This window comes from Siphateles boraxobius, unplaced genomic scaffold, assembly GCF_051911475.1.
Source record: "Siphateles boraxobius isolate OS27281-9 unplaced genomic scaffold, OSU_SipBor_1 49, whole genome shotgun sequence".
Classification (NCBI taxonomy): domain Eukaryota; kingdom Metazoa; phylum Chordata; class Actinopteri; order Cypriniformes; family Leuciscidae; genus Siphateles; species Siphateles boraxobius.
Genome location: NW_027509130.1, coordinates 7159297 through 7176743, shown reverse-complemented (window position 1 = coordinate 7176743; position 17447 = coordinate 7159297). Strand labels below are relative to the sequence as shown.

At 35.3% G+C, this 17447-nt stretch overlaps 3 protein-coding genes across 6 annotated transcripts in view; 2 read left to right on the top strand and 1 right to left on the bottom strand.

Annotated features, from left to right (window-relative positions):
• Positions 1-17447, bottom strand: part of LOC143710998 (MIF4G domain-containing protein B) — a 1123636-nt gene that overhangs the window by 108878 nt on the left and 997311 nt on the right. The window lies entirely within an intron of this gene.
• LOC143710983 (uncharacterized) overlaps positions 1-17447 on the top strand; it is a 39704-nt gene that overhangs the window by 13775 nt on the left and 8482 nt on the right. The window lies entirely within an intron of this gene.
• LOC143711056 (junctional adhesion molecule-like) lies at positions 4151-16975 on the top strand. Its single transcript, XM_077202342.1, has 16 exons — positions 4151-4163; positions 4251-4595; positions 4688-5038; positions 6249-6353; positions 6432-6527; positions 9443-9535; positions 9895-9969; positions 11866-13325; positions 13418-13468; positions 13678-13758; positions 14082-14164; positions 14887-14979; positions 15493-15582; positions 15776-15890; positions 16311-16362; positions 16465-16975. The coding sequence occupies exons 1-8, from the start codon at positions 4151-4153 to the stop codon at positions 11988-11990; spliced, it is 1203 nt and encodes a 400-aa protein (XP_077058457.1). The 3' UTR covers positions 11991-13325; positions 13418-13468; positions 13678-13758; positions 14082-14164; positions 14887-14979; positions 15493-15582; positions 15776-15890; positions 16311-16362; positions 16465-16975.

Below are 17447 nucleotides of genomic sequence, written 5' to 3'. Positions count from 1 at the left end.
AGGTATATATACTTTTACTCGAGTATAATTTTTGAGTACTTTTACCACCCCTGATCAAATTTAATAACCCTGCCTAAGAATTGATAGAAGGCTTAAATGAATTGTTTTTTTTAGGTCAGGGGCCGTATCCACAAAGAATTTTATTTTACCACTAGGAGTACTCCTAAATCCCATTAAAATATTTTAGCTAGGAGTTTTCTCTTAAAAGTTATTCACAACGCCTTTCAGACCTACTCTTAGTAAGGAAAAATGACAACTCCTAAACTAAGAGTGAGTCTTCGTTGCTATGGATGACGTCAATTCTCATGCACGAGTTTCCTCGCAATGATCACGGTGATTGGTTGTTAGATGACAGGGCCATCATGCGGAACATAACACAGACGCAACAAATCATGGAATTACGACATCTAAATATGTCTGTGTCCTACACAAAATAATAGGGATGCACCGATACCACTTTTTAAGGGTCGAGTACGAGTACCGATATTTTTTTCCTGGTACTCGCCGATACCGATACCGATGCCTGTTGTACTGGGGGGTTTTCTCGTTTTATGTGGCAATTTTCTAAGAACAACACAATGAGACTAATGAACAAATCAGCATCTTTATTTTCAACAACTTAAATAAACTTAAAAAAATAAATCATTCTTATTGTGCTTATCACAAATTTTCAAAGCCCAAATTTCACAGTGTCCAATAACCTCCAAAGGGCAAAACCAAGGACATAATGAATGTAATTTTTACCTGCCTGTCACAAAGTTGTCAAAGTTCTAAAGAAATCACAGACAACAAGACAATCAAATTTGTCATAAAGTGCCAAAGAAATCACAGAACAAATGTTTAACATAACACTGAGTAACAATGTAATCACAGCCGAAAGTGTAAAGTGAAATATTAGAGTGTACTATTAAATCTAGCAACACTATAACTGCAGGAAGAGTGCTCATAAGAATTAAGAAATATAAGCTAAGGATATACGTGAGGTATCGGTCTTTGGTATCGGGGTATTTTTACGAGTACGAGTACAAGTACATGAGCTTGGTATCGGGCCCGATACCGATACTGGTATCGGTATCGGTGCATCCCTACAAAATAATAATAGTAATGTCATCGAAATGCATATATAATGACATGTTTGTGCAGGCCCCAGTGAAGTGTAATTCTAAAAAGGCAGAAAGAGAGAGAAAAGTGGTGAATTCAATTAAATTAAATTAAGGTAGCCTAATAGGCTACCCTAATGAAACCGCCACTTGCCTAATAATGAAAAACGACACTTGCATTAACACTTGCTTGGTTAATTGGCATCCTATTAGTATAGAAGCTTGTTTCCGCCACTGAATAAAAATAAATTAAAATAATTGCGACTTTTTATCTCACAATTGCGAGATATGAAGTCAGAATTGTGAGAAATAAAGTCGCAGTTGTGAGATAAGTCGCAATTAGCTTTTTTATTTTTCATTCTGTGGCGGAAACAAGCTTCCATAGCCTAAATAGACTACTTAAAGCAAGTAAATGTTGCTCCTATTGAAGTAATGTAATAGTTGAATGACGGTGGATTATGAACTCGCCAAAACGAAAAAGAAAGCCCAACTGGACGCAGGATCAGTTACTGCTGCTGGCCCAGTTGGTGCTGAAAAAATAAAAAAATAAAAATAAAAGGGAAATTCGACACTGGGATATCAAGTAAAACTAAGCGTGAGACATAGGAGAAGATTTGTTTGCAGATCAATGCAGCATTCCCGCTTGTGTCGCAGACCCCGGACGACTGCGAGGTAGTGATGGGCGGATCGATCCTGAAGTATCCATACTTTCGATACTGACGTGGTATCGAAAAGGATCGATCCTCACACAAAAATATCGATCCAAATGTGTGTGTTTTTTTACCAGTAATTTTTTATTAATTTAGCATGCAATTCAGTGCGTAAAATAAGCTTCTAAGTGGAAAAATAAGCGAATGTTAGCGGGTAATTGTGTAGGATAGAACCTTTTCTCCTAGTCATCTGTATACAAGACGAAACCAATCAATCACAGAGAGCGTTCGATGCTGGTGCTTCGCTGAGCTCACAGGCCCAGTGCGTTTGGGAAACGAAGCCTTGCTTAGATGACAGAGAAACAATCGGGAGTTATTTCGCAATAAACAAACCAAAACTGTACATAATGTTTTAAAATGTTGACGTCAGTAAGATCTTTTTAATGAAATTAATATTTTTATTCAACAAGGATCGATAGGCCTACATTAAATTGATCAAAAGTGACAGTCAAGGGTTTTACACTGTAAAAAAAAAAAATCTACTTCATATAAATGCTGTTCTTTCAACTTTGTTCATCAAATAATTCTGCATAAAATGTATCATGGTTTCCAACAAAATATGAAACTGTTTTCAACATTGATAATAATAAGAAATGTTTCCTGAGCAGCAAATCAGCATATTAAAATGAATTATCATCATGACTGGAGTAATGATGCCGAAAATTTAGCTTTGATCACATGAATAAATTACAGTTTACTATGGCATAGAAAACAGATAGCCTATGTTAAATTGTTAAATTGTAATATTACAGTTTTTACTAAGAGAAATAAAAATCTTACAGACCCCAAACTTTTGAACAGTAGGCTAGTACTATAATTTGGGTAGTTTTGTAAAAGTCACTGACTTATTAAAGGGGAGTTGAGAGCACAGATCACAAAATATTTAGGCCTAGTAGTGATGAAAACGTGTTCAGATTTAGCATATTAATGATGTATTCACCTCATAAATCATGACACACTGCTGTAAGTGCATACAAGTTCAAATGCATGCTTTTAAAATGAAAAAGTATCGGTATCGATATCGGCGATACTGGCCCTGTATTTACTTGGTATCGGATCGATACAGAAATTTGCAGTATCGCCCATCACTACTGCGAGGCGGTGATATGCGCTACAATCCTTTGTGAATAGGTCTTAGTGAGTTAGGAGTCCTCTCGACTTCTTTTAAGCTGTCCCAGACTTAGGTGCTACTTTTAGGGCTAAAATGCTTTGTGAATTACTTTTAGTGAAAAAAATTCGGAGTCCTAAAGTTAGGAGTGACACGCCCATTATTTTTAGGAGTTGCTACTAAATTCGCAAGTTAGGAGCTACTTTTAGCCTTAAAATTCTTTGTGAATACGGCCCCAGGTCTTATAAATTGCATATATTGCTAGGAACTTGGGATTTCATAATTTCACTGATCATTCTTTCCTAACTTTCTCTCTTTCTGCAACTCGTGTGAATGTGTGTGTGCGTGTTTATGCGTTAAATGTTAGTTTTAAGTGTTGTAATAATCAATAAAGTCTTGTTTGTATTTAAAGAGAAGTGTCTTGTGTTATGTACTTACGAATTTAAGGTCTTAATATGCTGATCTTGTTACCGTGCAAATAAATAGTGTTTTTTCACTATAGTTTGGATTCTAATATCGGCTACAGAGTGCATAATTAGGCCTACGGCCTGTTCAATTGAGCACTGGACGGTTCATTTATTCGGCCATAAAATAAGGGCGGGGGAGGGGGGCTGGCTGGCTGGGATCAGCCGCGACGGAGACTTGGAGCTGGGCTCACCTATACGACACCCTTGGCATGCACATATTTATACATGAACATATTTATACATAAAAATATGTTTATACATAAACATATTCAGCTGACTTATAAAACACTCACACACGCATTCATAGCCTATAAACACACATGAATACAAATTACTCCAGTGCATTAAACTTAAATTCTGATGCATGGAAGACACATTTTCAGACAGTTTGTATTTTTGTTCAATTTCCTTTTTTTTCTTCTTTTTTGTGCTGTATATATATATATATATATATATATATATATATATATATATATATATATATAAATTTTTTTTTTTTTTTTAACGGGGTTTGAGTGTAAACAGAAGCCACCTCCATCAGCTGTAATGGAGGGTCAACAAGATTCTGTTGTGACAATTTCTGATTAAGCATTGATGCGCACATAATTATAAAAAGCGAAACTAAAAGAATGACTTTTATGTGTTCTCTCGAATGAAAACACACGGACAAAAAAACTGTTGCATGATCATTTATTTTATATTATCATAGTTTTTTTTTTTTACATGGAAATGCATGTTAAGTGTATTTTTACTTCAATACTTCTGATGATCGCTGATGGTACGTATTATCACATTAAGTTAAAAATGGCCTTTGCGCTTTCCTTCCTAATTTTATACATTAATCAGTTTGTCTATTTCTTCTTAGGCTTCACTGTGCGTGGTCCATCTGATCCTCTGGTTGTTCCTCTTGGATCGTCCGTGGTTTTACCCTGTTATGTTGATAAACCTTTACCAGTGACGGGCCTGGAGGTGCAATGGGGAAGAACAGACTCAGAGACTCCGGTTCATTTGTTTCTAGATGGTGAGAGTCGATCAGAGGTCCAGCAGCAGGATTATCATGATAGAGCTCATTTCTTTACTGATCAGATTCAACATGGAAATTTCTCCCTCCGTCTGGACAATCTGACAGCTGAAGATGAGGGAAATTACACATGTAAAGTTTACAGTTTACAGGAGTCTAATGAGACTGTGGTTCAAATAAAAGATGTTGGTGAGTGAGAGCCACTTGAATTTTGGGGAAAATTTCCATCAAATGCCATTTTTATGTATTTTATGTGTATGTTTAAACCATTATTCTTTCAGAGCGTCTGCTGGTATCAGGATCGAGTCGCTCCATATCTGCGTCTGTGGGTGAGGACGTCACTCTGAACTGCTCTGTCGACTCTCACATCAAACCTGAACACATTGAAGAGCTTTCATGGAAAAGAACAGATGGAGATATCATGGTTCTGCTCTACCTAAACAATGAGGCTTTACCAGATTCATTAGATGAGGAATACAGAGACAGAGTTGAGTTCTTCACTGATGAAATCCCCAAAGGAAACTTCTCTCTCAGACTGAAGAGTGTCAGAACTGAGGACAAAGGAGTTTACATGTGTGAAGTGTTTACTGGAGGACTTTCAGCCAATACAACTGTGGTACTGGAGAGACTGGGTAAGTCATGGCAAATAAATAAGGCAGGAACTATCTTGCAAATGACTGTTTTTACTTTTTGTTTACACTTTTTTGCCATTTGTAATTGGTGTAAACAGCATTCTTTTTGTTGCTATTTATGGTGCAAACTATTTATTTTCTTTACACAGTATAAACAGCATATACTCATTTTAATGTGTATAACATAAAACAGGATGAATATTCTTAATTGCAAATTATTTCTAAATATTTCTCTATTAGAAACAATGACCAAATATAATATAATAAGTTCAGGGGCCGTATTCACAACACATTTTAAGGCTAAAAGTAGCTCCTAACTGGCGAATTTAGGAGCAACTCCTAAAAATAATGGGCGTGTCACTCGTAACTTTAGGACTCCTAATTTTTTTGACTAAGAGTAATTCACGAAGCATTTTAGCCCTAAAAGTAGCACCTAAGTCTGGGACAGCTTAAAAGAAGTCGAGAGGACTCCTAACTCACTAAGACCTATTCACAAACCGCTTTTTGTGGCATTTCACGTTGCGATGTTTTGAAATGCGTATGCGGCGGCTACAGGAGCTTCCAATCACGAGGGAACAATTTTGCATTGTAGGCATAACTAGGGATGCAACAACGCCACCAACAACAACCAAAACTACTCACTGCATGTAAACTAATTGTAACATTTCATTGTGAATCAAATTAAAATGTTCTTCTCTTTGCAAACGTAGGCAGAGGCATATAGTGACAGATTAATTCAATAATGTTGCAAAGATATTGCATCAATCCATATGTTTCATTAGGCTACTAGGCTATTTGTTTTTCCTTACTCTTTATTCATTTAGGCTATTTATTCAGTTATTCATCATCTTCCGTCCTTCGCACTACTTGTGCAGCGTACGCATTCTCAGACCTGTCACCTGTCACTCATCATCATAGGGGAGGTGTTTGGAATCATTCCCGCGTTACAATCATCAGCCAATCAAGGTGGTCACTTCAGTCAAGCTCGTGCATGAGTAATGACGTCATCCATAGCAACGAAGACTCACTCTTAGTTTAGGAGTTGTCATTTTTCTTTACTAAGAGTAGGTCTGAAAGGCGTTGTGAATAACTTTTAAGAGAAAACTCCTAGCTAAAATATTTTAGTGCGATTTAGGAGCACTCCTAGTGGTAAGATAAAATGCTTTGTGAATACGGCCCCAGATGTAAAAGTTGTGTTTGTGTTTCACAGATTTCTCTACATTGCACTTAATGATGTTGTTTTTCTGTATCGCTGCTGCATCTGGAGCTGCACTTTTGCTCTGCTGTCTGATTTACTGCAGATCAAAAAACACAGGTGCTTTTTTATTTCTTGGGATTTATTTATGTATGTTTCACCATAAATGTCTTTGATTATTCTGTATCTTCCCTCCAGTCACCAGCAGAACAATCAGGAATCTCCAGGTTTCTCTGGTCTTTTGTCCAAACATCTCTATGTTCTTTGCCTTCATCTTCTGGGGTCTTACTGAAGGTGAGTTAAGTACCTTAGTTTGGTACTTAGGTAACATAGTTTTTGTATCTGTTCCTTTTCTTCTTCTTCTTCTTTGGCAGCCCATAGAAAAAGTTAATCTGGCACAGATATATAGAGAAAGGTTGTAGTTTTAATCTGACTTGGTGTCAGACTTTCAAACAGTCTAGTGCCATCAATGGGTCAAAAATGCACTAGTGTTTTTTTTGTTGTTGTTTTGTTTGTTTTTTGCTAGTAACCTTTGAACCAAGGCCAAGAAACAAAATTCTTTTTTCGTCTGATTCCAAAGCTCAAGCCGAGTTAAATGCTAATTTTAAATGCTAAATTTGCATTGTTTCCTGCCATTTTGACTTATAATGAAAACACTTAATTATAACGCTGCCTTTGCTCCGATGATCCGGAGGTAGAGACACAAGAAAGTATTCGCTTTTATTTTGATATTCAAAATTGTTCCCAATAAATGGTTTCACGATTTGACGGCAAGCATGCAAAAGCATTGGCGTATCATTACGAAATTTGGTATGTGTCAATGACACCGTTCCCATTTATATGCCCATGACAATTATAATGAAATGTCATAAAATGATAATGGATTTCGACTAATTTTACCTATCATGATCTTGATAGGTTCCTTAGGTCATGCTAAGAACAGCAATACCAATTTTGTCATATTTGGCTGAACTTGGTGTCCGGCTTTTTGAATATTACTGAAATGTGTATTTCGCTTTCTTCTCCAACCAATTTTGTCCAATCTTTACCAAATTTTGCTCAGATGATCAGATTATAATATTTTTCAATATTCTTAATTTTTCCTGAAATGTGATTTTACAAAATAGACGATGTGCACACCGTCAAGCTATATCTCATCGCTTTGGTGAGACAGAACTTGGTACCTGTCATCACGTGACCATATGATCTGAAGGTAGTTGCATATTAGTTTTGGCACAGTGCCACCTACTGGTCAAGTGACATGAAAAATGTGCATTTTTCATGACTTCTGAACAGTTTGGAGGAAATTATGAGATTGGTTTTATTAAATTCAGTGCAACATACCCAGTCGATAAGTGCAACATACCAAGTCGATTAAACACAGTTTTCCCATGTTAATCATTTTGGGCGGCCACCTTTTTTAAATTTTGTCAACAAATGCTTTATTTTATAAACGCTTTGCCAAATGCAGATGAATCTTGACATGTAGCTTTGACACCATGCCCTGAAGCAACCAATGTAGTTTTGGGCCGGTACCACCTAGTAGGGGTGGGCGGATCGATCCTGAAGTATCCATACTTTCGATACTGACGTGGTATCGAAAAGGATCGATCCTCACATAAAATTATCGATCCAAATGTGTTTTTTTTACCAGTAATTTTTATTAATTTAGAACGCAATTCAGTGCGTAAAAAAAGCTTCTAAGTTGAAAAATAAGCGAATGTTAGCGAATAATTGTGTAGGGTAGAACTATTTCTCCAAGTCATCTGTATACAAGACGAAACTAACGAATCACAGAGAGCGTTCGCTGCTGGTGCTTCTGTCTCAGTGCGTTTGGGAAACGAAGCCTTGCTTAGATGACAGATAAACAATCGGGAGTTATTTCGCAATAAACAAATTAAAAGTTTTCATAATGGTTCAAAATGTTGACCTAAGTAAGATTTGTATAATGAAATTAATATTTTTATTCAACAAGGATCGATGCATTAAATTGATCGAAAGTGACAGTCAAGGGTTTTACACTGTTAAAAAAAATCTATTTCATATAAATGCTGTTCTTTCAGCTTTGTTCATCATGATACATTTTATGCAAAATGATTTGGTGTCCACAAAAACATAAAACTGTTTTCAACATTGATAATAATAAGAAATGTTTCTTGAGCAGCAAATCAGCAAATTAAAATGAATTCTCATCATAAGGGATCGTGAAGACTGGAGTAATGATGATGAAAATTCAGCTTTGATCACAGGAATAAATGACAGAATAGCCTATGTTAAATTGTAATAATATTACAGTTTTTACTGTATTTTTGATCAAATAAATGCAGAAGAGTATTAAAAATCTTACAGCCCCCAAACTTTTGAACAGTAGGCAAGTGTACAATAGTGCATTTACTATAATTAGGGTAGTTTGGTAAAAGTCACTGACTAATTACAGGCGAGTTGAGAGCACAAATCACAAAATATTTAGTGGTCACTAAAACGTATTCAGATTTAGCATATTAATGATGCATTCACCTCATAAATCATGACACACTGCTCTAGCAGAGGAAAGTGCATGTAAGTTCAAGTGCATGCTTTTAAAATTAAAAAGTATTGGTATCAGTATCGATATCGGCGATACTGGCCCTGTATTTACTTGGTATCGGATCGATACCAAATTTTGCAGTATCGCCCACCCCTACCACCTAGTGATCAAAAGATATAACAAAACTTACATAATACAAAAACGTACTTTAAATACAAAGGTGTTTTCTAATACATAATCCAGTGGTATACATTTTTCGACACTGTGCCATTTTGTCTGTATACCATTTCCGAACTCGTCCTAGACAATATGTCCAATCTTCACCAAATTCCACTCAGATTAGTGTTTTATATAAGTAATATCTCAGCTAAGATCTACATGTCAAAAAGAAAACTAATGACCTGATTGGTAGATAATTTGCAAAAGTCCTCTTCTCATTGCATATTAAACCATTTGTCCAAAAAGAATCACCATAATACTACAACCAGTCAAACTTTATGCAGTTGGTGGTCATGGCTTGGCCCCATAATTGCAGCTTTGAGCTACATTTATATATGTAATCATATACAGCACTATATTAAGAATGTGGTCTTGTAATGTTGTGCTCATTTTTCATGATGAGAAACTTGCATAAGAAAAATTTTTTCGTTTCTAATACCCATCATTTAATATTGTTTTCCAGGATTTCTGACTGAGATCATCATCTGCTGTGCTCTGAATATTCTGAGGTGTTTTATGTTGATTTGGGCTTTTTCCTATTTAAATTATCTTCAAGGTATGTTTGACATGAACAGATGTTCTTTTTTCCAGGGAGATCATTAAAAAAAAAACATATTGATGATGACAAATTAAGACTAAGCACAGTGTAAGATATTTATGCTGTTGCAATTATATATTAACATGTCAATTATTGAAACATGGCTATGAGCGTTATGCCTAATTCAAGATGAATGCATACAGAAAACAGGTTTTTAAAACTGAGTAATTCATTTTACTTGCTTCAAAATTTGATGCTATGGGAATAAGAATATTTACTATCTGTCTGTCACAATTTACTAATGCAGGAGAGGAGAACTAACATTGTAGTGCCTTATAAAATATTAATTTGGTATATTCAATGTTTTGTGTTTACAGACAACCTTAAAACCTGGATCAGGTTTTCAAGTAGAAAAAAAGAATTAGCTGTTTTCACCGTTGTTGTTTATTCAGGTAGGTACATCCAAATTATCATTAGGATTAAGTACAAAATCGTAAAATAATTATGTGCAATTTATTTTTGAAATTAGCTTTTTAATTTATTCAGTTTATTATTTTTGTGAAAATTAAAATCAAAATCAAATATTTTAATTCTATTTTTACATTTGACATATCATTTGGGGACACTTTTCAATAAGGAAGTGGGTAATCTGCTTGTCATTACTTCATTTAAAATAGGCACAATCTGCCTTCGGTACACTGTTACGTGCTAGTACCAGTGTGGGCCAGAATTTTAAATAAGGAAAGTTAAAAAATTCTTCATCATTCTGAAATAAGATGAGGTGATCTCCACATACTGTAAAACATAAATTATAACAGCATCATGTCACGAATTTGCTATCACTACCAGACCCTACAACTTCGCCCATTTGTTCACTCTCACCCAAATACTTACCTGCAACACCTGTCACCACTCATTAAGGACTCCTAAATACACGTACCCATGCCGTCCTTGGTTTGTATCGTCTTGTCATTCACTACGTGTATGGATTTACCTGACCTCCTCCAGTCCTCGAGTACCCGACATACTAAGAACCCTATAAGTTAAAGGGTTAGTTCACCCAAAAATGAAAATTCTGTCAGTATTTACTCGCCCTCATGTTGTTCAACCCCGTAAGACCTTCGTTCATCTTCGGAACACGAATTAAGATATTTTTGATGAAATCTGAGAGCTGGATCACTCCTCCATACTCCTCCATAGGCTTCTTCAGAGATTGAAACTTGCCAGCCCCGACAACCACCATTCAACCCGAAAAAAGTCATATAACCATTCCAATAACTCCGAAGCTGTTCAGTTAACCTAAAAAAACTGCATAGTCCCCCTTTAAGTCTGACATATTGCCTACCATCTGCCTTCTCTGTTCAATAAACATCCGTTCAATAATCCATTCATTCTCTTTTCAATAAACGTAACATGGAAACCAATGCTCACTTACCAACAACATCTGATCCATTTGTAGACCTGGTCCAACACCTCTGCTTTTCACTGCAACCACCCGGAACCTCACTCACTCGCCAGTCCCATGGCCGAACCAGTGACATTTACAGGCGCAGCAGATTCATTCCAGCAGATTTCTACTTAAATGTTCCCCTAACCTCGAAACGCAACCCCAGCGATTCCAAACCAACCGAGCTAAGATAGCTTTTATCATTTCTCTACTCACAGGTAAAACATTATAATGGACTAAACCAATCTGGGACCACAATGGTCCCATCACAAATTAAACCATATTAACGTAACCAATCATTTCAAGGAAGAATTTGGTCAAACTGCTAACGCTCTCTCAGTCCATTATCAACTAATTCATCTGAAGCAGGGAAATTTGTCTGTGGCTGAATACACTCTACATTTCGGAGGCTCGCTGCTCACTCAATGCTGCATTCATTACACCATCAAACCACTATAAATATAGAGTTATGCCGTACGGGCTGTCCAACTCACCTTCCGTATTCCAGGGATTCATGAATGAGGTGTTCCGGGAGTTTCTTTATCACTTCATCATATCGACAACATCCTGATATACTCCCAGAACCTGGCTGACCATTGCCATCACATTAAGCAGGTTCATTTCCAATTTCAGCAAGATCACCTCTCCTCTCACCACCCTTCTTCGTAACTTTCTGAAATCCATCTGCAATAGAGGCCTTTTAACACCTGAAAGAAGCATTTGGTTATGCTCTCACTACAACAATAATCATCCTTTAACTGCATTCCTGTTGTCTGTCCCTCGGTTCCCTGACAAAAACAAATTTTACCAAACATTGCACAGTTCATTCCAGTTTAAGGTCTATACTTTTCGAGCATTTCTTTTTTTTTTGCCCTTTAATTTTTGCCTGTTCCTCTTGCAGTTTTCTTTACAGATGCCTGGAAAAAGAGTGCACATAAGACCTCTACACATCGCATAATTTTAGGAATGTTTTTTGGATATGTTGTGCTTTTCTCTTTCGTTTTGAGCAGAGGTAAGAGTTTCTGAATGATTTGTTTTTATAGTTTTTAAAGTTATTATAGCTGAGTGTCAGGCTAAGAAAAATGCTTCCCTCTTCTGTAGTAGTCTATAACACGCTACCAACGGGCTAATTTTATTCTTTTTTATTGTGCAAAAGTGTCAATGTCTACATTATAAAATCTGAGGTCACGTATAACCCTCATGGTTCATGGGTTCTCTGAGCTCGCACCCTAGCGGCGAAATAGTTATGACGAGGCCCCATTTGCTAAAAATCACGCAACCATGTCAGTTTGATACGCGCACCAAACCACTGTTCTTGCAAAAGTGGCCAATCGCTCGTGTAGGCTGTGGATGACTGCAGTTTCACATGATAATGCCAGTACACTGATGCAAGTTTCTTCTTACTTATTCATCCCACAAGTTATAGATATAATAAATGAAACCGTCTTTTGCATGCTAATTTGTGCTCTTGCTATTAAGTACCTGACACAGTGATTTAAATATATTTAGTTAGTTCAACAAAATATTTTGTTCTAAATTAACTTGTTTCCTCTGTTTTAATTTAACTTAAACGTTTTCCTTAAATTAGCTACGTTTATTGAACAAAATATGTTTTTTTTTTTTGTTGTTTTTTTTATTGTGGGCTTTATTAGCTCTAGAAAGACATTTAATCCATCCACTTCACAAATAAAATCTGTTATCCTAGGGAACAAATAAAGGCCACCGTCTGTAGAAGGAGATGCCAGTGTAGTGTGTACAAGAGGGCTGAGCTCAGGTAAAGAAAAGCAAGAACCACAACTAAATGCCCAGAAAAAAAAGTGTAAGAAAAGGAGGAACAGCAAAGAGAAGAATAATGAGGGAAAGGAAGTGAGCATAGGTTATGTTAATCTTGATATTTTCTTTGACAATGTGACTGAGCTAAAGCTCAGACATTTAGACTGATCAACCAGCAAACTACAGGTGGAACTCGAAAAATTAGAATATCATGCAAAACTTCATGTATTTCAGTAATTCAGATTAAAAGGTGAAACTAATATATTTAGTATATATAACAATATACATGCATGATTATATTTTTCAGAGGGCTGACATTTCTGTATTTAAAATCCTTTTTTTTATTGATTTCATGTAATATTCTTTTTTTGTTGTGAGCGTGTGTGTGTGTGTGTGTGTGTGTGTGTGTGTGTGTGTGTGTGTGTGTGTGTGTGTGTGTGTGTGTGTGTGTGTGTGTGTGTGTGTGTGTGTGTGTGTGTGTGTGTGTGTGTGTGTTTAGTAGGATGCATGTAAAGTGGGTCTGTTTATATTTTCTGTCTCTGGCACAATTCTTCCTACTGATTTGCTCATTTGGACTTCCTAATCCAGGTAAGCGACACCTCAATAGATCCCTTCATTTGTATTAATTATCCGTGAAATAATCTTGTTTGAATGAAAAATTAATCAATCTCTTATTTTAGCTTTTCTAGCTGTGCCGATGGTTCAGTCTATACTTCTTTTGTGTATGCATAGTAAGTGCATATTATTTATGGTTAATTTTATATATTTATGTAAACTTTTTCACATGCTTCTCCACAATCATCAGTTATAATATTTGCTCAACATTTCAGAATTTTCAATTCAACTCGGTCATATCTGAGATCAGTTGTATTACTCTATGTGGATTGTGGACTGTGAAAGTTTATAAATGCAGAATGTATTTTTTTACTTTTATTCATAGCCATTTTCTGGAGATCGATGATAACATTATACATCATCCTAGTGGTCTATGTTCATGTACGCATATTCGGTGGAGAGAAAGGTATGCTACGGATAGATGGGTGCATGTCATTTTCTTTCTTTTTCTTTTTTTAAATAAAGTGGATCTAAAAAACACTTTTCAAATTTCGAAAAAAAAATTATTATTAATCGTGGGACATTACAATAAATCATCTTTTATCGTGCTTTTTATGTAAGGTCAACTATTTCTACTTGGGTCAAGGTTAGGAGTCTGGGACAGTGATCACTGTATTTTCCATTTCCTAGAGTTGTTGCACATTTAAGTTATGATTACATTTTGATTTGCATCTCAAATACTTTTGGAATACATTTTAAAAAATAATTCCTTTTTTTTTCAATTAACAGAATACTTGCAATGGATCTATTTGGTTGTATTTCTCGAAGTTCTGAGGATTATGATTGCCTTGAAGACCAAGATCGTGTTATTGGTATTATCTATTAGACCTGAATTGTCAATAAGAACTTGGGTCTGACAGAAATCAAATAAAACTGCAAGTAATAAGTGAAGCTGCAATACTGTGTGTGGAGTTGTTTAATCTTCTTAAATCTTGAGATTTAATGTTTTTTTATCTTCAGTTGATTTAATCTAAGGCTGTGGCTGGAAGTCAGTTATAGTTCTTGTGTTTCTGCTCATTTCTTCTCTTTTATCTGTTCTTGTTGTTCCTCTTTCCTTCAGTGATTCTGCTTGTTATCATCAGGTGTCTTCAAAAACGCTCAATCAATACTCGATCCATCACTTATGTCATTAACATTGCTTCAGTGTCACTATTTTAACACTCTGAGTGTGGATTATATAAACATAGAGGCCTGGTTTCACAGACGGGGCATATACTAAGCCAGGATTAGGCCTTAGTTCAAGTAGCACATTTAAGTAGCTTTTATAAACCTGCCTTAGAAAAACAAAACAAAAAAACATTACTGGTTTGCATTTTAGTCCGGGAATATCTTAAGCCTAGTCTGTGAACCCGGGGCAGAGAGTGCTAATTTAACACTGAGAATTTTGCTGTGCTGTAACAGTTACAGTATAGTCTCATTTGATCAAAAAATCAACATGTTATTAGAATAGATGTGTTTTCTGATCCCAGGATATATCCATACTCTTCGTCTGTGCTTTTGATTTTTGAATCAAATTTCAGTTTTGTTTTAACAGAGGTAGAACATTCAGAAGTGCAGAGACGACAACAGACTGAGACAAACCAACAAGGATCAAATACTGAGACAAGCCAACAAGGATCAAATACATGTAATTACACACTACTGACAATATGAATCACTTTATTTCTTATTTTCTTGTCCACCCAGTATTTATAAAACTCTCTTGAAGGATTAGTTCACTTCAAAATGAAAATGCTGTCATCATTTACTCACCCACAAGTTTCAAACTAGGAATTTCTTTCGTCTGCTGAACACAAAAGAATATATTTAGAAGAATGTCGTTTGATGTACCCCATTGACTTCCAAAGTATTTTTTTTTTCCTACTATGGAAGTCAATGGGTTACTACTGTCTGGTTACCGACATTCTTCTAAATATCTTCCTTTGTGTTAAGCAGAAGAAAGAAATTCATACAGTGCGAGTAAATGATGACCGAATTTTCATTTTCATTTTCATTGAAGTTGACTATTCCTTTAATTTAATTAATGAAAAGGACAATTATAGTAGCACATAAAAGAAAATGTAAAGATTTTAGTGGTAACAATAGTTTAATGTATTAGTACAACTATTTGATTTGTTTTTGTGTGTCTGTGTGTTTATAGTGCCTCTCTGTTATGAAATCATGTTTGGAGCAGTTGGTCCTGTTTTGTTGAACTCTGTTACACTGACAGCAGAACTGATCCTGAAAGCACGTGAGTGATTGTAATATTTTAATATTAAACAGGTTTATCTAATCTACTAGAAAAAAACATTATCTGTGTCTTTAGAAAATATACATATATACATCCGATTACATTACATTTATTAAAAATTGCGTGACGATTTTGTTTTCAAATGTCTTAATTTTCCTTTCTCCTTATGTAGTTCTTTCATTTAAATTCTTAGGAAATCGTGAGGATGTCGTGAAGGATCTGAGAGTCGTTGTTTTTTTCTCTGAATGCGTTTTTGCCTTATATTGGATGTTTTTACAAATAAGAGCTTTCTGTAAGTATCATTTTATGTATTTTTTAAAGGAGACTAAAATCAGCCCGACTGTCATAAGTATGAGAAATTAACATTATAAATAACGACTTAGACTCATGAATTATAGTGCAATCTGTTTGGTTTATAAAAAAAAGTTATAGGCTCAGTTACAAACTAGCAGTGCTGTGTAGGTTACATATAAATCTGATTTACTCCCTGTGGTTTTAATTTTGCTAAATCTTATTAACTTGCTGATAATATTAAATATTTACATGAATGTAAATGTAACATGTCATGTAAATAATTTTCTGTCCTTTAATGCCTCCTGTCCTACAGTGAAGAATAAGCCTGAGTAAGTGCAGGTTTTTTTCATTTATCACCAGCTCAATTTTTTTTTAAAGTAAAACTTGATATGATTAACTCTATAATTACTTTTTAATTATGTTTTCTAACACAGATTTACATTTAAACAAGGGAACTCACTTCAGAGACGCAGATGCCATTTCAAGGTAATGTAATATTGATCAAGTTACAATGTTTTAGCTGATCTGCAGTTTGACATCTTAGCAGAGTTCAGTTGTGTAGATGCCAATGTCTTGCTTTAAACACAGAACAATCCATCAGAACTTCATGAAATGGAGAATCTTTCTGCACCTTCATTTGATGGTTCACCGACACAGAAATGAGACTCTTCGACATTTATCCTGCACTACTGCTCGCTCTGAAAAAACATGATACCTTAGAAGAAGAAATCAACAAGCTGAGAGCGTAATCTAATTCTACATGTGTAATGTACATGTCTTCTCTAATAAAAGTGTGAATCTATTTGTCTTTAATCAATTCAATATTTGTTAGTTGATTATAAAGGACCTGAACTGTTGGTAGTCTCTTCAGTGATCATGCATTTAGCGCACGTATAATTTTTCTTTTTTAACTAGTAGTGGTAAAGTGGTTACTGTTGACTCTGCCAAATTTTAATTATGAAAATATATTTATGTGATGTGTGAAATTAATTGGAAAATAAGTTGTTCTTTCAGTTACATGTTTGTGACGTATGTTTATTGCTAGTTTATTTGTGTGTAGCTGCAGTTCAATGAAAATAAATGTTTACTGTTTCCTTTCTGTGGAAGTCTCTCTTTATGGCACTCTTCTTGTTTTTAATCCCCATAAATGATAATAATAAGTGTCGAAATGTGAAATCAGATGCTTAGGCCCTGCTCATGACTGCTAATGGACTCTGCCCTATTATAGACCTGAGTGAGCTTTATCTCCACGCCAGAGCATTTAACAGCAGAATTTAAGTAAGAAATGTGTTCTTATTAAAGCTACTAAAGTAAATTCAGTCCAGAGCAGTGAGGGATTTTCAGTTTTTCTTTTGTTGTTTGATTCATATTTACAGTTTAGCAGTAGGTACTGTGAATTATTACGCTGCTTTCACTTTAATACACACAGATCTAATATACACATGCGATATCTTTACTTGCTGTTTACATTCACAGACATAATCGACTGTGTTTATGTGAACTTTGTGTGTTTTTGACATAGCCTTGTGTGTATTCAACAGTTTAAGCACAATAACACGTGAAAGAGAACT

Excerpts from the sequence above, each read along its gene's own strand:
- LOC143711056 (XM_077202342.1), top strand. Across the intron at positions 4,596-4,687 it reads GGTTCAAATAAAAGATGTTG|AGCGTCTGCTGGTATCAGGA; the intron begins GTGAGTGAGAGC and ends TTATTCTTTCAG. Across the intron at positions 5,039-6,248 it reads TGTGGTACTGGAGAGACTGG|ATTTCTCTACATTGCACTTA; the intron begins GTAAGTCATGGC and ends TGTGTTTCACAG.